The sequence below is a fragment of the Sorex araneus genome, chromosome 6, assembly GCF_027595985.1.
Source record: "Sorex araneus isolate mSorAra2 chromosome 6, mSorAra2.pri, whole genome shotgun sequence".
NCBI classification, from domain to species: Eukaryota; Metazoa; Chordata; class Mammalia; order Eulipotyphla; family Soricidae; genus Sorex; species Sorex araneus.
Window position 1 is genome coordinate 108,020,235 of NC_073307.1, and position 21,008 is coordinate 108,041,242.

The 21,008-nt window shown below is 37.7% G+C and overlaps 1 protein-coding gene and 1 pseudogene across 1 annotated transcript; both read left to right on the forward strand.

Moving 5' to 3' along the window:
* The window catches only part of LOC129406086 (uncharacterized), a 144,288-nt pseudogene that overhangs the window by 84,883 nt on the left and 38,397 nt on the right, over nucleotides 1-21,008 (forward strand).
* On the forward strand, nucleotides 9,680-10,648 carry LOC101550966 (olfactory receptor 10A5-like). The gene has a single exon (XM_004613649.2). It carries the CDS (start codon nucleotides 9,695-9,697, stop codon nucleotides 10,646-10,648), a length of 954 nt encoding a protein of 317 aa, XP_004613706.2. The 5' UTR covers nucleotides 9,680-9,694.

Sequence of the window (21,008 nt, forward strand, 5' to 3'; positions counted from 1 at the left end):
TGTGCCAAAAACAGTAACAACAAGTCTCACAATGGAGACATTACTGGTGTCCACTCGAGCAAATAGATGAGCAGCAGGATGACAGTGACAGTGACAGTGAATGGTAATTGTAGAACATTTTACATTCTACAAAATATATTACCTTGTTTGTTCTGTTATTACGAGTTCTGTTAACAAGTATTAGTCACAAGCATTAGTATTAGTGCCATCAAATATAAGGGAATGCACTGAGAAAAAGTAACCATTGATTAGAGATTTATAAGGATATATGACTAATGCAATATACTATCCTGGAATAAATTCTGGAATCCAAAACATACTGTGAAATTCAAATTACACTTAAAAGTTAATAATTTTGCCAATATCAATTATTTTAGTCTTGACAAAAATTATGACCATAAAAATGTTGATATATACATGTGTGTATGTGCATATATATTATATATATTTGCATATAGATGTATATAACATGTATCTTGTGTGTGTACTTCAAATCTTACTATCTGAATCTAATAATGGTTCAAGTTTTTAAATGCCTGAAGTCATCTGAACTAACTCTGTAGGAAAAATACCTGTTTTGAATATGTGAGATCTTAAAGCCTTGTCACCAAACGAAAAAAGATAAAATAACTAACAAACTGTTAAAGATTTTTTTTTTTTGCTTTTTGGGTCACACCTGGCGATGCACAGGGGTTACTCCTGGCTCTGCACTCAGGAATCACTCCTGGCGGTGCTCAGGGGACCATATGGGATGCTGGGAATCGAACCCGGGTCGGCCGCATGCAAGGCAAATGCCCTACCCGCTGTGCTATTGCTCCAGCCCCTGTTAAAAATTTTTTAAATGAGGTTTATTGGAAGAAAACAGACAAAAACTTGAAGTGATTGTGCTAATTGAAATAAGTAAAAATGCTATGGTTTCATTCATGAGAAATAGGAGTGACTATAAATCAAAGAAATTGACAAAAAATAGCAAAATTTACCTCTACACTAGTGAGAAGTATTTGGTTGCTAATGGTAGGGAAGTAAAGTGGGAAGAAGGGTTACAGGGGTGATCTTAGTGGAAGAATGACATTGGAGTATTGTTGGTGAGTCTATTGAATATTATACAAAGAGGTGTAACAATAACCCCCTGAAATTTCCCAATATTGTAAACATAGTAAATCAATTATAACTAAACTTCTAATATAGAATTTTAAAGCATATTTAAAAGAAAAAATCAGTTGAGTGTAAAATTAATGCAATTAAAAATAGCTTTTCTCCTCAATAATTTCTTTTCTTACCTCTTAGTTCAGAGGCAACTATGATAATTTTCTTACTTAACCTTACAGATATGTTCTAAAAGTAAATAAATTTTATTCACATATTTGAAATGTCATACTTATAAAATATGTGCAATATGTGTATTGTGTTATTTGATATGTATATAATGTTCTTCATCTTGACTTGTTTTTAGCTACACGCAACTGTGCTCAGGGCTTACTTCCGGCTCTGCGCTCAGAGATCACTCCTAGCTGGCTCAGGGGACTATCTGGAGTGCCAGGGACCAACCCAAGGTAGGCCCTGTGCAAGGCAAAAACCCACCCACTGTACTCTCACTCCAGTCTCATTTTGATTTAAAAAATCAACTTTTAAATTGTTAAGCACCACCAGTCATCAAGATCCAATATAAGGATTAGGTTTCAGTGATTCTGACTTCAAACTTGGCTCTTTCATCCACATAAGACTTCTTCCCTTGGGCTGGAGCAATAGCACAGTGTGTAGGGCACTTGCCTTGCACGCAGCCAACTGACGTTCAATTCCCAGCATCCCAAATGGCCCTCTGAGCACCGACAGGAGTGATTCCTGAGTGCAGATCCAGGAGTAACCCCTGTGAATCGCTGTGTGTGACCCAAAAACCAAAAAAAAAAAAAAAAAGACTTTGTCCCTAGACAAATTTTGTTTTCTTTACTTAGACTTCATTCTATTGGCATCTGAAATTCATCATGTTCTCTAAGGACAATAGAAATGAGAAAGGTCTGGTCCTCATGAGGACAATGAGCTCAGTGAACACTAGAATAACTTGGGTGGGGGAGGAGTGTGGGGATACAGGTGCCAGCCCTCACTTTCTGCCAAGAAAAAAAGATGCACAGGTGGGAATAGCTCTCCACCAAGCCTGGAAACATATGTTCATGCAATGCCATGTTTTCACTCACACCTCACACCTGACACAGAGCAAGCAAGGAGCTGTGACCTGGCTTCAGGCCAGACATTAACGATTCATTCAGGACAGAGGGTAAGGCTCTTCTGGTTCTTCTGACAACAAGACCAATGCTCTTGACATATTCCAGAAATGTATAAAGCAGAAGTCTCAAGAAACAAAGATGAACATGGCAAATCTCCTGGATGGGTACTGTGGTAAGCCTCTAGTTAGTGACCAGTTAAGTTAATGCTGCCTTTCCACATTCAGTTGCAGATTAGTTAATGCTCTTTCTCCACATTCAGTTGCATGACTTAAGTTTGGGGGAGGGTTTGAAGGAATACCTAATTCTCTTCTTGTTTCCACATTTATCAGTTTTTTGATTTCCTGTGTCTCGGTCCTCTCTCTCTATGTCATAATATAAGTGAGATAGGAGAGCCCAAAAAGATTGAGATGAGCTGATCAGCTAGCTGTGTTCTAATTCAGATGAAATTTTTCTAAGTCAGGAAATTTCTGAGTCTCTCTCTCTCTCTCTCTCTCTCTCTCTCTCTCTCTCTCTCTCTCTCTCTCTCTCTCTCTCTCTTCTCTCTCTCTCCCCAAAGTTCTGATGACTAAAATATCCACGTTAAAAGTGTTGACGTGTTTATTTCTTCTGAGATCTATATCATTGGCTGATAGAAGGCTCTGTTACTCTTAATTTTGATTTTCAAATTGAGATATAGTTTTCAATAATATTGAAGTCATTATTTTATAGTTTCAGAGTACCTGTGATGGCTATTTTCTTCCTGTGTCTTTATAGGATCTCTCTGTGGCAATATCCTAATATATATTTTTTCTTACAAGGATATTAACAATAAGGGGTTAAACTCACCCTAATGGCCTCATTTGACCAAAATTGCTTCTGAGGATCTTTGTTCCAAATATAGTCATATTCTGAGGAAATAGGACTTAGATCCTTAGCATATGAATTTTGGGAGAACTCAACTCAGGTCATAATATAATACAATTTCACTTTTGTTATAACTAGTTATACTTTGTTAGTAAATACTAAAGAGTACTTTCCATTCATTTTTTTCAAGTTTTGTAGCTGATGGGACATATACTTCTTCCACATCTTGAGTAGCCTCTAGTATCGGGAAACTTCAAGAGAAGATTTGAAGTAGAAAATAGACCACATCATATCAGACTATATGAATTCTTTAAATAAGTTCTGGGATGTAGAAGGCCTAGAAGATTGAAATCCAGTTAATAGGGCAATTGAATATAACAAAAGGATGCTATTGCAGAATTAAATACAATAAATGGATGTTACTGCATATTGACGCTGGGATTGAGCATGGGTTATTCACATGCAAGGCAAGCCCCCTACCTGCTATGATCTCTCTTAGGGCCTAATTTAGGTAATTTTAAAGAAATCAGAGAACTAGAAGAGTGAAGTTCAATTCATAGGATAGTAAATTAAATATAGTAAAGGGATGTTACTGCAGCAGTTCTAGAGAGATGCCAGGAGGTTGTAGATAGCTGTGAGCCACCAAGTTCTTCAATGTCTCTCACGCTCAAGCCAGGATTTCATCATTTCTTCCCCAGTAATATCAAAAACCCTTTGGAAAATTTATCATCCCCTTCCATATTTCCTCGCTCCTAACTTTCCATCATTCTCCATCAGCACCACACATTATATTTTTTTTTTTGCTTTTTGGGTCACACCCAGAGATGCTCAGGGATTACTCCTGGCTTTGCACTCAGGAATTGCTCCTGGCAGTGCTTGGGGGACCATTTGGGATGCCGGGGATCGAACCCGGGTCGACCGCGTGCAAGGCAAATGCCCTACCCGCTGTGCTATTGCTCTGACCCCACACACATTATAATTTTAATGAAATAAATCTTCTGGTAACAATAGAGTATATTATAATGAAAGAGTAATTATTAATAAAAAAAAGTAAGAACTCTAATGATTGATAAAATTGACTTTGCTAAAGTCATGTTTATCCAATCAGTCACTAAAACACATATTTGCAGTTTTTCTGTTTGAACTTGGGGCCTCTTCCTTTTAAGATGAATAATAGTTTAGATCCTTACCAAGTTTAATGATTGAAATTAAAATAGATTATTATAACATCTGAATAATCCAAATTTTGAGGGGTGGTGTTGAGTCATACCTGGCTGTGCCCAGGGATAACTTCTGGTGGTGCTCAAGAGACTATATTGATGCTGGCTGGGGATTCAGCAAGGTTATGCCAAGCCCTGTAACTGCTGTGATTGCTCTTAGAGGTTAATTTGGGTAGTTTTAAATAAAACAGAAAACTAAAAAAGACAACTAACCCTATCCTGAAGAATCACATAAGAGTCATAAAAAATAACTAAACTTTTTTTTAAATTTATTTTATTGAATCACCAAGTGGAAAGTTACAAAGTTCTCAGGCTTATATCTCAGTTACACAATGATCAAACACCCATCCCTTCACCAGTGCCCCTATTCCACCACCAATAAAAACAAAAACAAAACAAAAACAAAAGCAAAAACAAAACAAAACAAAAATAAAACAGTATACATCCCACCCCTCACCCCCCAACCCCTCCCCGTGCGTGAGTGATAATTTCACTTCCTTTTCTCTTTACCTTGGTTACATTCCAGATTTCAACACACAACTCACTATTGTTGTTAGAGTTTCAAAACAGACTCACTATTTTTGTTGGAATTTATCCCCCAAGAATACAGCTCTATTAACAAGGAAATATTTGATAATAAATTTTTCACTGATGAGAATGAAGAGATAAAATGTCGTGCGGCCGCTACCATTCCAGCAAGTGCTTGCAACCATGTATGGAGACTGTGAACTAAGTTTACAATTTCTGTATTATAGTAATTAAGTCTGCGAAGATTTAAGTTTGAAAATGAATCATTTCCCTTCCTGGAACAGCATGTAGCCAAAGTTAGTTCACAGTCTCCATACATGGGTGCAAGCACTTGCTGGAACCCCAAATCCTAAAGCTGTCTCTGGTTCCCGCTCATTCCACATCCACCGGCTGTGCAGAGGCATGGGCACCCGGGCTGAAACCCGGCCGGAGCCGAGCACTGGCCCCGGTTGGGACTGCCAAAAATAACTAAGCTTTGAACATAAAGAAGAAGAAAAAAAAAGGTATGTTTAGGAGACATGATGTGACATATAAAGGAATGGACTATAAAGGAAAATGTTCCGTGTCCACTGGAGAAAAATGTGTATTCTTTTTTATGGGGATGTAAAGCACTGTATAGATTTATTAGCCCTCTTTCTTCTATTTCTTCCTTCAAACTCAGTGTTTCCTTGCTGAGTTTTAATTTTGTTGATCTATCTAGAGGTGATAAGGCGGTGTTGAAGTCTCCAGCTATTGCATTGCTAGCAATGTCTTCCTCAAAATCTGTTAACAGTTGTTTTAAGTATTTAGCTGGTCCCTCATTGGGTGCATATATGTTTAGGGGAGTGATTTCTTCCTGCTTTACATATCCCTTGATTAATAAAAAATGGCCTTCTCTGTCCCTTCTAATCTTTTCAACCTGAAATCTATGTTATCGGATAATAGTAAGTCCATGAAATTTGCATATAAGTGGATCAACATGGAGAGCATCATGTTGAGTGAAATGAGTCAGAAAGAGAGGGACAGGCATAGAAAGTTTGCACTCATATGTGGAATACAAAGTAACAGAATAGAAGACTAACATTCAAGAATGGTAGAGACAAGGTCCAGGAGGTTTGCCCCATATCTTGGAAGCTGGCCTTACATGCTGGGGGAAAAGGTAGCTGAGATAGAAAAGAGAACACCAAGTAATGGGTGTTGTGAGGACCTGCTCATGATGGGAGATAGCCATGATGGCCACTCAATACCTCTATCGCAAACCACAACACCCAAAAGGAGAGAGAACAAAAGGAAATGCCCTGCCACAGAGGCGGGGTGGGGGGGATGGGTTGGGGGCTATGGGAGGGCTCCTGGGATCATTAGTGGCGGAGAATGGGCACTGGTGGAGGGATAGATACTCGATCATTGTATGACTGAAATACAAACACGAAAATTTGTAAGTATGTAACTGTACCTCACGGTGATTCACTAATAAAAAAATAATAAATAGATAAATAAAGGCATGGAAATAAAAGAATAGATTTTCCAATAACTGGTAAGAATCAGAGGAAAGAGAGATGGATGTGAGATCAAAGATGACACTGTTTAGGTTGTGTTATTTTGTGTCTCAGTGGAAAAATTAAATATTGCTCTAATTTTTTGCTTTTTGATTATGGATTAATCACAAGTTTATCATTTAATTTCCAAGTAATTTCAAAGTCATTCACCTACAAAATTACATATCTGCTTTACATTTTTATTTCATTATTCATATATGGAGTAATTAGTGATGGCACTTAAATTACTGTTACTGTGAGAAGAAAGTGAAAGAATTAATGTAAACCAAAAAACATAACTTTATTATACACTTAGTAGACATTGCCAAATTCATCATTATGATCATCACTTACATTCACTGTTATATTTTTTTTTCTTTTCTGGGTCACACCCGGCAATGCACAGGGGTTACTTCTGTCTCTGCACTCAGGAATTACCACTGGTGGTGCTCAGGGGACCATATGGTATGCTGGGAACCAAACCCGGGTCGGCCGAGTACAAGGCTAAAGCCCTACCCGCTGTGATATTGCTCCTGCCCCTGCTGTTGTATTTTGTTATACACTGTAGAAAGGTGTATAACAAGAAAATTAAAATAACGAGATTAATTTCCACCTTTTTGCATAGTCACTTACACAATTAGACATTTATCATATATGTGTAATGTTGGTATTATATAATCAATATTTTGATGATTATTACACCATAGAATTAAATATTCTTCAAAAGATACATAAGTGATTGCATATTTTCTTAAATTTACATCTTTTTCTAATCATTGATTTATTTATTGATGATCATTTCAATTTATGACAATAATGATCATCATTGACCAAACTTCCATATAAAATCACTTCCATTTCTTCTGCCAGACGGAGTTCTTGTGTCAAAGTATGTAATGTTTGGGTGTCACAGTGATAGAACAGTCTTGCACACTGCCAACCCGGTTCAATCCCCAGTCCCTGAGACCCACTAGGAGTGATCTCTGTGCTCAGAGCCAGTAGTAAGACCTGAGCACCACTGGGTGTGACCCAAAAACAAAAACAAAAAAAACGAAGTGTAATGCTTAGTCTTCATACATTGTAGCAAATTTCTTTTTTAAAAAAAAATATATAATTTACATGAAGGACCCACAGCTTACTGACAGATAGTGCTTAATTGTACTAAGTTTTTATTTTTCAGTATTTCAAATTTGCTGAATAAACAAAATTTTTGTTGATCTTTTTAAAAAATATTTTATTTAGGCACAGTGATTTGCAATATTGTTGATGATAAGGTTTTATACATATAGATTTCCAATGCCACACACTCCTCCAGAGTGTGAGTATCCTTCCATAATATTCTTCAGCGTCCCCTTCTACTCTCCCACCCACCCCTACCCAAACCTTGGCCGTGGTAAATACATGGATAGATGAGCTCTCAGGTTCTGTTATCTTTGGACATTTGTTACTTCTTTACTGTGACTTTTATATCCCAAATATGAAAGAGATCAGTTTTGTATCTACCCCTCTGCTTCTGACTGATTTCATTCAGCATGATACCTTCCAGTACCATCTATAGAATGGCATATTACATAATTTTATTTTTTCTTATTGTCAAGTAATATGCCACTGGAAAATGATATTTGCCAAACACAAGAAAAGAGGTAAGGAAAGTCTCAATAAAAATAGACCCAAATGGAAAAACTTTAAGACATATTATAATCAGAATGACAAATTCGAAATTAGAGACAGAATATTGAAAGCAGCAAGGTCAGGAAAAAAGGAACTTACACAGGAAGAAAGCCCACAAGATTCACAGCAGATCTATTAAATGAGACCTTACAAGCCAGAAGAGAATGGCAGGATATAGTGGGGAAAAACACACAAACACCTCAGTGAAATGAATGTCTCACCAAGAACTTTCTATTCAGCTAGATTATCATTCATATCTGAAGGAATGATACAGAGTTTTATGTACAGACAACAGCTTAGGGAATTCATAGCCTTGAAACCAGTTTTGCAAAAAGCATTAAAACAGATTCTTTAAAAGATAGGGAAAACTTCTCAGGACTATGCCATTGAATATGACATTCACTCATGGTGCTTACTCAAATAGATTAAGAAAATTCTGTTTATTCCTAGACTTTTAAGAATTTTATACTTTTTTCATAATAAATTAATATGTCATTTACATGGAATATTCCATATTTATTCAGGAGATCTTTTTTATATCTATAGAGATATCTATTTTAATTGTTTACTTACCAATAAAGAACTTAAGCAGTAGTGGTAATACAAAATTTCTAACATAAAGCCTATATTCCCATTTTTAGAATAAGACATACTTTTATATTTATATAGGTTCATTTACATTTTCCCTTAAAATTTTCTTCATTCTTCTCTCTTTACTCTTGTTAAACTCTGTATTTTTAGAATTTATCTATTTCATGTTAATTTTTAAAGCCATTATAATTTAATATCTATATTACCAAGAGCATATAAGAAATGATGCATCTATGTTACCAAGAAAAGATCAATAATTTGTTGAAAATTAATAACAACCAATATAAATAGGACTCTAGTTGAATCTAGAAAACACTCAAGTATCTCAATATTTGTGGTATTGAGTCTCTTGTTATTTTGCACTGTCATTTAATAAACACCGCAATTCTAACTTTCTTAAGTCTTAAATTGATTCTCAAAGGCAGAAGAGTTCTATAAATGGTACAGCAAAAATTAGAAGTCCTTCAAAATCCAACATATGTATTTTGATTTGAGAGTTCTAATTTTGTATAAGTTTTTGACCTAGAAAATATGCAATTATACATTGGACAAAAATCATGCATACATTAACTGTATTCAAACATACAGGCCCATCATTCACTTCCCAAATTGTAGACATCAAGAAAATATCAAGAAGAAACCAAAAAGGGAAAAGAAAATTTCAAGAAGAGTTGAAAAATGTTTTGACAATTATGTTACTTTATATCAAAAAGTTTTAATAAATGTACACATACATATTTTTTTACTGCCTTCACAAAATTTTAGGTGTTTGCAAAAATACCAGTGTATCTAAAATGTTCAGTTTGTTGACCACCTAAGGATCCACGTTATGCTTGGTCATGACATTTTTGCATGTTAATGTGCATTTATGAAAATACTTACTCTTCCAGAAGGTCTGATAGGAGCCCATTTGAGAATAAGGCAATGCCCATTATTTTTCTTTAATCTTTATTCCTAGACAATGCAACTTTCCATCAATTTCTAACTGACATTCTAATATTAGAACTTTACCTGACACTAAGAAGGTGGAAAAAAATTGGAACTTGACCCTTCTAAAAAAAAAGATCATCTCCATAGAAACAGCTTATGATTCATTTCTGTTTCTATGGCTGAAGGAAACTGGACAAGATTTAGTGAGTTTGTCCTCATGAGCTTCTCTTCCCTGCTCCCTGAAATACAGTCGTTACTTTTCCTAACATTTCTCATCATCTACATGATCACCCTGACAGGAAATAGCCTTATCATTCTGGTTACCCTGGCTGACCCCGCTCTGCACAGTCCCATGTACTTCTTCCTCAGGAACTTGTCTTTTTTGGAGGTTGGCTTCAACCTAGTTATTGTGCCCAAGATGTTGGCGACTTTACTAGCGGGAGACACATCCATCTCCTTTTTCGGCTGTGTCACTCAGATGTATTTCTTCTTTTTCTTCGGAGTGGCGGAATGCTTCCTTCTGGCCACCATGGCATATGACCGCTATGTGGCCATCTGCAATCCTTTGCACTACCCAGTCATCATGAACCATAAGACATGTACCAAACTGGCTGTTGCCTCCTGGTTTCCAGGTCTCCCTGTAGCCACGGTGCAGACTACATGGCTCTTCAGCTTTCCATTCTGTGGCACCAACAAGGTGAACCACTTCTTCTGTGACAGTCCACCTGTGCTGAAGCTGGTGTGTGCAGACACAGCACTGTTTGAGATCTACGCGATTGTTGGAACCGTTCTGGTGGTCATGATACCCTGCCTGCTGATTCTATGTTCCTACATTCGAATTGCTGCTGCCATCCTCAAGATTCCATCAGCGAAAGGGAAACATAAAGCTTTCTCTACTTGTTCTTCCCACCTCCTTGTTGTCTCCATTTTCTATGTATCTTTAAGCCTCACCTATTTCCGGCCCAAGTCTAATAATTCCCCAGAGAGCAAGAAGATGCTGTCTTTGTCGTATACTGTTGTGACACCAATGCTGAACCCCATCATCTACAGCCTGAGAAATAATGAGGTGAAGAATGCCCTTGTCAGGACCTTCCGCAAGGCCTTCAGTCTTAAAAATTATATTCCATAGAAATTTAAAAATAACAATAAAGCTTATCGAATGGAAAGAAGTAGGTTTCATATCTGGAATTTCTGCTTTTACTTATATTGGAATGAAACCTAGTTGCTATAATGATGACTAGAAGGTTCAGTGGAGAGAAAAGAACACAGAACTAGATTAAAACTATTACTACAATCTGCCAGACTCCTGTGCCTACCCACCACAGATGTATAATCTTTTTCTTATTGGTATTTCAATATTTATATTTTCAAGTAGTTCCAGATATTCATATTCCTGTGTCCATACATGAATAGTGCAAAAATGTTTATAATCCTAAATTGGGGGCATTCAATTAAAAATATATATGTCATCTTGCTACTTTCTTTTTTGGGGGGCAAATATGTCATCATTCATCAGATAGAAAGCCCTATCAATCCCTCTGAGGTATATATTCCTTATCTTATTCCTATTCATCTGCACTTATAAGAGTGTTAACTTTGTTACTTATTAGTACATAGTATATGCACAGAAAAATGAATCACTGATCTGCCAACATATATTTATAAGCTCAAAAATCATTTGTATTTCTTAAGTTATTTTTTACATGCATAATGATTAAACTTCAGTGAGCTTTCATGCTAACCCAAAGTTTTTGTTTTCCTGCAAACACATCAATAAAATTTGCAAGTATTTGAATTTCGTTTATGTGATAGGTTTTTAATTGAATTTGATTAAATTGAGTGAATAAATATGAAATAAATAGGTAAGTCAATCAATAAAAAATTGTTCACTTCATCCAGCTGTCTGAGTCAGTGGTTTAGATAATTAGAAGTCGGTAATGTTTGGGTCTTCTACTTTCTCTCCTCAAAAGTTTTTTTTAGCACAAGACAAGGATGCCCACTATCACCACTGCTCTTCAATATAGTACTGGAAGTTCTTGCGATAGCTATTAGACAAGAAAAAGAGATTAAGGGCATCCAGATAGGAAGGGAAGAAATCAAACTCTCACTATTTGCAGACGACATGATACTATATCTAGAGAAGCCTAAAACCTCTACTAAGAAACTCTTAGAAACAATAGACTTATACAGTAAAGTTGCAGGCTACAAAATCAATACCCAAAAATCCATGGCCTTCATATATGCAAACAATGAGGCAGAGGAAAGGGACATGAAAAAAGCAATCCCATTCACAATCGTGCCCCAGAAAATCAGGTACCTCGGAATCAGCTTAACCAAGGAAGTAAAAGACCTTTACAAAGAAAACTACATAACGCTACTCCATGAAATCAAAGAGGACATGAGGAAATGGAAACATATACCCTGCTCGTGGATAGGGAGAATCAATGTTGTCAAAATGGCAATACTCCCTAAAGCATTATACAGATTCAATGCGATCCCTATAAGTATACCCATGACATTCTTCAAAGAAATGGATCAAGCAATCCTAAAATTCATATGGAATAACAAACGTCCAAGGATAGCTAAAACAATTCTTGGGAAAAAGATGATGGGAGGCATCACCATCCCCAACCTCAAACTTTACTACAAAGCAGTAACAATTAAAACAGCATGGTACTGGAACAAAGGCAGAGCCGTAGACCAATGGAACAGGGTGGAATATCCCTACACACAACCCCAAATGTATGACCATCTAATCTTTGATAAGGGAGCAAGAGATGTGAAGTGGAGCAAGGAAAGCCTCTTTAACAAATGGTGCTGGCACAACTGGACAACCACATGCAAAAAAATGGGTTTAGACCTTGACCTGACACCATGCACAAAAGTCAGATCAAAATGGATTAAAGACCTCAACATTAGACCACAAACCATAAGGTACATTGAAGACAAGGTCGGCGAAACCCTCCACGATATTGAAGATAAAGGTATCTTCAAACGTGACACGGAACTAAGCAATCTAGTAAAAACAGAGATCAATAAATGGGACTACATTAAACTAAAAAGCTTCTGCACCGCAAGAGATACAGTGACCAGAATCCAAAGACTATCCACAGAATGGGAAAGGATATTTACACAATACCCATCAGATAAGGGGTTGATATCAATGGTATATAAAGCACTGGTTGAACTCTACAAGAAGAAAACATCCAACCCCATCAAAAAATGGGGCGAAGAAATGAACAGAAACTTTACCAAGGAAGAAATACGAATGGCCAAAAGGCACATGAAAAAGTGCTCTGCATCACTAATCATCAGAGAGATGCAGATCAAAACAACCATGAGATACCACCTCACACCACAGAGACTAGCACACATCCAAAAGAACAAAAGCAACCGCTGTTGGAGAGGATGTGGGGAGAAAGGGACCCTTCTTCACTGCTGGTGGGAATGCCGACTGGTTCAGCCCTTCTGGAAAACAATTTGGACGATTCTCAAAAAATTAGATATTGAATTCCCATTTGACCCAGCAATACCACTGCTGGGAATATATCCCAGAGAGGCAAAAAAGTACAATCGAAACAACATCTGCACATGTATGTTCATCGCAGCACTGTTTACAATAGCCAGAATCTGGTAAAAACCCGAATGCCCCAGAACGGATGACTGGTTGAGGAAACTTTGGTACATCTATACAATGGAATACTATGCAGCTGTTAGAAAAAAGGAGGTCAAGAATTTTGTAGTCAAGTGGATGGGCATGAAAAGTTTCATGCTGAGTGAAATGAGTCAGAAAGAGAGAGACAGACATAGAAAGATTGCACTCATCTATGGTATATAGAATAACAGAGTGGGAGACTAACACCCAAGAACTGTAGAAATAAGTACCAGGAGGTTGACTCCATGGCTTCGAGGCTGGCCTCACGTTCCGGGGAAAGGTCAACTCAGAGAAGCGATCACCAACTACATTGTAGTCGAAGGCCATGTGGGGGAAGGGAGTTGCGGGCTGAATGAGGGCTAGAGACTGAGCACAGCGGCCACTCAACACCTTTATTGCAAACCACAACAGCTAATTAGAGAGAGAGAACAGAAGGGAATGCCTTGCCACAGTGGCAGGGTGGGGTGGGGGGGAGATGGGATTGGGGAGGGTGGGAGGGACACTGGGTTTACGGGTGGTGGAGAATGGGCACTGGTGAAGGGATGGGTTCCAAACTTTGTATGAGGGAAGTATAAGCACAAAAGTGTATAAATCTGTAACTGTACCCTCACGGTGATTCTCTAATTAAAAATAAATAAATTTTAAAAAAAAAAAGTTTTTTTTAATTCTTGTTTTAGTCAAATTCATCTTATCTTCTAAGTTCCTGCTTATGATGTTTATTAATATTCTTCTCATAGACAATAATTAATGATTTCTCCTTTTTCCTGAGACCTTCTGAGTTCAAGTCAAAAATACTATGAGAACTCTCCCATTGAGAATGAAAATTAAGGGGATGCATAAAATAATGTAAATAGGAAGAAAATAAAATAGTTCTCTTGAAGACAAATCATTACTCTCACATTCAGTGCATTTTTTACAATATGCAAAATAGATAAACAGCTTAAGTGACCATTAATTGATAAATGTGTCATGTATACTTATATATACAACAGAATATTGATCAAACATAAAAAGAAGTAAATTATATGACTTTTAGCAAGTTGAATAAAACTTGAAGATATCACATTTCACAAAATAAACCAAAGAGCAAAAGATAAATGTAATGTGATCTCACCAAAATTATGTAATCTGAAAAAGTCTTCTCAATTGTAGGATAACATTGAGTTTGTCCTTTTATCCTTGCCACAGGGCAATTAGTTTACTTTAAAGTAATGTCCTTTCTGTATGGACACAGGAATTCAGTTAATATTATGCTTTGGAACATGGGAGCTGATTGACTCCAATAATATTTACTCCCATGCATCTGCTTTCTCAACTCAGTTGCCCTTAGTTCCTAGCACCCCAAAAGCAGGGTCCCAGTGAGGGACAGAATGGACCCAGGACAAGCTGTGAGCTACCCTGGCATCGAAATTGTCCAGGCCAAAGCGCCACAATACTCAACTATAAGTTGAGAACATGGTCATAGACAAATGCTGTCATGATCCCAAAGTAACGACGAGACTAGGACCCTGATGTGGTTAGGAAGACTAACCTGGCCTGAGGACTGTGGTCTGGAATATATAGTGAGTGTTCTCAGGAAGAACCAAACTTTAAGTCTGATATATCTCTTACTGTGCTCATACAGAATGACATTGCTAGAAATATTAGAAGTAAATTTACTTTAATTATTTAAATGAGTTACTAGCTAAGGAAGGAAGAAAGCGACACACCATTGTTTGGATCCCACCCTTGAGCAGATCTCCTGGTAATCTGGAGTAATCTCTTTAGATGAGATTTTGTTAATCTCCTGGAGAAATGGTCTTTGTTGATTTGTTAATGTTCAACCCACCTTTGTGTCACTACCCTATATGATTGCTATATAAACTAAGACTGTAAGAGAAGTAGAGAGAGAGGGAAGAAACAGAAGCAGCAGAGAAGACACAGAGGAGAGAAGACACAGAAGTGAGGGAGAAGAGGCTGAGGTAAAACAGAAGCAGGGAGAGGTAAGACAGTAGCAAGATTAGACAGAAGTGGAGAGAAGACAGAGAGGCAAAACAGAAGGCACGGGAGAAGACACAGAAGCAGAGAGAAGACACAGAAGCAGAGACAGAGAGGTCGGAAGAGACCAGAGGAGAGACTACAGAGACAGAGATAGAGAGACAGACAGAGGAGAGCACAGAGGCACACACAGAAGCAGAGCACAAGGAGGAGCCATCCCGATCCAGTCTATACACAGTGGCTGAGAGCACCGAACACAAGCAGCATGCGCTGGAGAGAGCTCCATTCCGAGAGCCCTCGAACAATACCACACACATCACATCTCCCCCTCCTGCGCACGTCTTTGTATTTTTTACACTCAGTGATCAGAATAAAATGATGGCTTCCAGGGGCTTAGAGAGGTGAGGTGAAATGATGAGGATATGTTGATCAAATAGTAAAATCTTAGTGAACTATGTGGGTAGAGGGATAGCACAGCTAACAGGGTGTTTGCCTTGCATGCGGGGTTCGATCACGGGCATCCATCCCATATGGTCCCCCCAGCACCACCAGAAGTAATTCTGAAGTGCAGAGCCAGGAGTAACCGCTGAGCATTGCCGGGTGTGACCCCCAACCCAAAAAAGAAAAAAAAAAAACCTCATTGAACTCAGTAATGAGGTGAGTTCTGGAGCTCTCATATATAGTATGACATACATGAAAGTTGCTAAGAGTAAATCTTATCTCATATAAAAATTTGGGTGTTCGCCTTTCACGTGGCCGACCCGAATTCGATTCTTCCGCCCCTCTCAGAGAGCCCGGCAAGCTACTGAGAGTATGGAGCCCGCATAGCAGAGCCTGGCAAGCTACCCGTGCGTATTGGATATGCCAAAAACAGTAACAATAAGTCTCTCAATGAGAGACGTTACTGGTGCCCGCTCGAACAAATCGATGAGCAATGGGATGACAGTGACAGTGACAGTTAAGTAAGATGATGTAAGTTAACTACACTGCTTTTGTAATCATTTCCCAACTTAAACATTTTTTCAATGCATTACTATATAGCTTGAACTAACACAATGTGATATTTCAAGTATGTCTTACTAAAGCCAGAATACTTAAAAAAATCTTAATAGAGAAATATTGGCATGTGTCTATAACCAAGTTTTCAGTTGGAAAACTTGAAAGATATAGAGGTCATTATGTTTTGTACCTTTGACTGTTTAGCCTCACAAGTGCAGGGAAAGACCCTTTCCAAGTATGGGATAAAAGGTATTCATGAATTTTTGTACTCTTGGGAATGCCTAAATATTCACACTTCTCAGGGAGTGAATCTATGACTTCACCTGAGGAAGACTAAGTGTTAGGGGAATCACTTCCCTACAGTAAACAGCAGGGATCCAAATAGTCCTGAGACTCAGCCTGGAATTCTCTAGAGTTCTTGAAATAGGCCCAGCCCAGAGCTTCTCTGGAGTGACTAATGCTGTACATTCAGAGCATCTCTACATGAATGAAACCAGCCATACCCCAGGTCTACCTGGGGTGTCTGACATAGCCAAAGATAAGGTTTTTTGAGAATGTGACAAGTCAGAGTTCTGTAGGTGACCAGCAATGTAGAGCAAGTACAGTCCAAAAAAGATCCTTGGAATGATTAGCCCAGTCTAGGACCATTCTGAAATTATTTGCACAGGCATAACCATGATTTAGGGTTCCTGGAGTCACCTATTCAGACATAGTCTAAGGATGCTCTAGAGCCACTGGTGCGGATCAGGACTTTTCAGGAATCTGATCCGTAAGTCTCACTCCCAGGAGGTAAGTAAAGGGTGAGTGGATAAGGCTCAGCCTTGAAATCTCTTGTGAAGAGAATCATGGCTCACCACCAAAAAATGTCTTCTCATATATGTTTCTGAGAGATAAAGGGATATTAGGGCACTCAAGAGAAAGAAATGGGAGTTTTGTAGAACTTGACAAATTAAGGAGGTTTGAAAAATACAAAACCACATATATTTTGGATAAACCATATATTGTGCTTTAGAATGAAGTGTTTGCACACATATTTCATTTTATATCATAAGCACTCCTAGGTGGCTAGAACACATATAATTGTCTGTTTTCTATTATAAAATAAAATATTTTTCTCCTATACAGAAATATAACTCAGAAAATGTCATGTCATAAAAGTAAAAATTGTGTGTCTTATAGCAAAAATAATAGTAACCAAAATTTCATTTGAACACTTATAACTCAAAAGTCCTTGTAATTATAAAGGTGTGGTCTCAAACTCTTATTTTATGGTAATTTCACTGTTTTTTAAACATGTAATCTAGTTCTGCCTTGTTAAAACAAAAAGAATTCCTAAGATGTTACCCTAAACTGAAACATTCAGAGATGAACTGGCCAGGCAACCTCAATGAAGTTTTGCTGTTCACTTCCCTTGTCTTTGGAGTTCTCTCCTTTCTGATCAGTCCAGTCAAAACATTTCATTATTAAAGACTCGTGTTTGCAAGACCATCAAGAAATCAAAACCTGAATTTTATTTCATAGATAATATCCTTGCGGGTAAGGCGTTTGCCTTGCATATGGCCAACCTGGGTTCAATTCCTCCATCCCTCTCGGAGAGCCTGGCAAGCTACCAAGAGTGTCTTACCCACACAGCAGAGCATGGCAAGCTACCTGTGGCGTATTTGATATGCCAAAAACAGTAACAACAAGTCTCACAATGGAGATGTTACTGGTGCCCACTCGAGCAAATAGATGAACAACGGGGCAATGGTGCTACAGTGTTATCCTTGCAATCACAACTACATTCGTGAAGTTATAAGAATGTCATTTATTCAAACTCTTCCCAGTAATTCCCTCCTGATCATTGTTACCCTAGCCAGTAGAGGAAAGTAGAAAACTAAAATGGAATATAAATGTGTACGATATAAAAGATAGAACTAGGTAAAAGAGCTCTATGTGAAAAGAAAGATAGGTTAAGAGAACAAAATTAAAAGGGAAGAATCATTAAAACATCAGAAAAAATAAAATAAAGTATGGAATTACAAAGTATACAAAGGAAACAGATGCAGAGCCATGTACCAAATATCAGGTATTCTGTATTTTGTTCAGTTCTGGGGATCTAAACATACTTAAGAGAGGGGCATTTTAGAGGACAGGAAAAACATGGAAATAAAATAAATGGGTTTTAAGATTCCATTCATTCCCTTTTTCATCCTCATTAAATTTAAGTATAGGAATCCTCTATACAATTTGGTTTGGAAAAATGGGGGTGAAGGGACATCTATGCTTTAAAGGAAAAAATAAATGCTGCTAGGCATATGTAAATTCCCTCAGCTACATTATCTTGACATTCAGAAATTATTTTTGGTCAATTTTGGGTTTGGAGCCCCAAACTATTTCATCTTCCCCACCACCCAGCCTTTTGACTCATATTTTTTGTATCAAAATAATGTAATACATGTGCAGCAGTTACATTGTGCTATTGTTTTTTTCTCATTTCAACTGTTATGGGCTTCTCCTATGCTTCATTACTGTTTTCAATATATCCAAATTGATTTACCAAGAGGTAAAGCAGTTTTGGATTTAGAGTCTTTTTGAAACTACATTGATATCAATAATAATAATTATGAAAATAATAATTTCAATTTATGCCCTGTTTTATAATTATTTATTTATTTTCATAGCGTTTGCAGGCAAAACACATTATTTTGTTTGTTTGTTTGTTTTTCTTTTCTTTTTTTTAATTTTTTCTTTCTTTGAATTTTTTTTAATTTTTAATTAGTGAATCACCGTGAGGGTACAGTTACAGATTTATACATTTTTGTGCTCATGTTTCCCCCATACAAAGTTTGAGAACCCATCCCTTCACCAGTGCCCATTCTCCACCACCAGTAAACCCAGCGTCCCTCCCACCCTCCCCAGTCCCATCTCCCCCAACCCCAAACTGCCACTATGGCAGGGTATTCCCTTTCGTTCTCTCTCTCTGATTAGGTGTTGTGGTTTGCAATAAAGGTGTTGAGCGGCCATTGTGTTCAGTCTCTAGTCTACATTCGGCACGCGTCACCCCTCCCCCGCATGACCTCCGACCATATTTTACTTGGTGTTCCCTTCTCTGAGTTGCCCAGAATGAGAAACCAGCCTCCAAGCCATGGAGTCAACCTCCTGGTACTTATTTCTACTATTCTTGGGTGTTAGACTCCTAGTCTATTATTCTATATTCCACAGATGAGTGCAATCTTTTTATGTCTGTGTCTCTCTTTCTGACTCATTTCACTTAGCATGATACTTTCCATGCTGATCCACTTATATGCAAACGTCATGACCTCATTTTTTCTAACAGCTGCATAGTATTCCATTGTATAGATGTACCAAAGTTTCTTCAACCAGTCATCTGTTCTAGGGCACTCGGGTTTTTTCCAGATTCTGGCTATGTAAACAGTGCTGCAATGAACATATAAGTGCAGATGTCATTTCAACTATACCTTTTTGCTCCTCTGGGATATATTCCCAGCAGTGGTATTTCTGGGTCAAATGGGAGCTCAATTTCTAATTTTTTGAGAATTGTCCATATTGTTTTCCAAAAGGGCTGAACCAGCTGGCATTCCCACCAGCAGTGTAGAAGGGTCCCTTTCTCCCCACATCCTCTCCAACAGTGCTTGCTTTTGTTCTTTTGGATGTGCTAGTCTCTGTGGTGTGAGGTGGTATCTCATGGTTGTTTTGATCTTCATCTCTCTGATGATTAGTGATGCAGAGCACTTTTTCATGTGCCTTTTGGCCATTCGTATCTCTTCCTTGGGAAAGTTTCTGTTCATTTCTTCACCCCATTTTTTGACGGGGTTGGATGTTTTCTTCTTGTAGAGTTCAACCAGTGCTTTATATACCATTGATATCAACCCCTTATCTGATGGGTATTGTGTAAATATCCTTTCCCATTCTGTAGATAGTCTTTGTATTCTAGTCACTGTATTTTTTGCGGTGCAGAAGCTTTTTAGTTTAATGTAGTCCCATTTGTTGATCTCTGTTTCCACTTGGTTGGCCAGTTGCATGTCATCTTTGAAGATACCTTTATCTTCAATATCGTGGAGGGTTTTGCTGACCTTGTCTTCAATGTACCCTATGGTTTGTGGTCTGATGTTGAGGTCTTTAATCATTTTGATCTGACTTTTGTGCATGGTGTCAGGTCGAAGTCTAAGCCCATTCTTTTACATGTGGTTGTCCAGTTGTGCCAGCACCATTTGTTAAAGAGGCTTTCCTTTCTCTATTTCACATCTCTTACTCCCTTATCAAAAATTAGATGATCATACATTTGAGGTTGTGTGTAGGGATATTCCACCCTATTCCATTGGTCTTCAGCTCTGCCTTTGTTCCAGTACCATGCTGTTTTAATTGTTACCACTTTGTAGTAGAGTTTAAGGTTGGGGAGGGTGATGCCTCCCATCATCTTTTTCCCAAGAACTGGGCAAAACACATTATTAAAGCAATTTGAAATGCTATTTTATAAGTACTTAATCAAAAATAGTGATTAATGTATTTTAAATTTAATTACAAAGGACTTCATTTACTTTTTAAGATAAATATGTTAAGACAATGACCTTGTTTTTGTTTGAGGGTTTTTGTTTGTTTTTTCAGTTATGTTAGTTTATTTCACCACTTCAGTGCCCTTGAGGGCCACTGTTACCTCCATTACCCTTTTTCTGATGAGATGAAGTTGAGTCACTGTCACACTGTAGCACTGTTGTCCCGTTGCTCATCAATTTGCTCAAGTGGTCACCAGTAATGTCTCCATTGTGAGATTTGTTACTGTTTTTGGCATATCGAATATGCCACAGGTAGCTTGCTAGGCTTTGTAGTGCAGGCAGGATACTCTCAGTATCTTGTC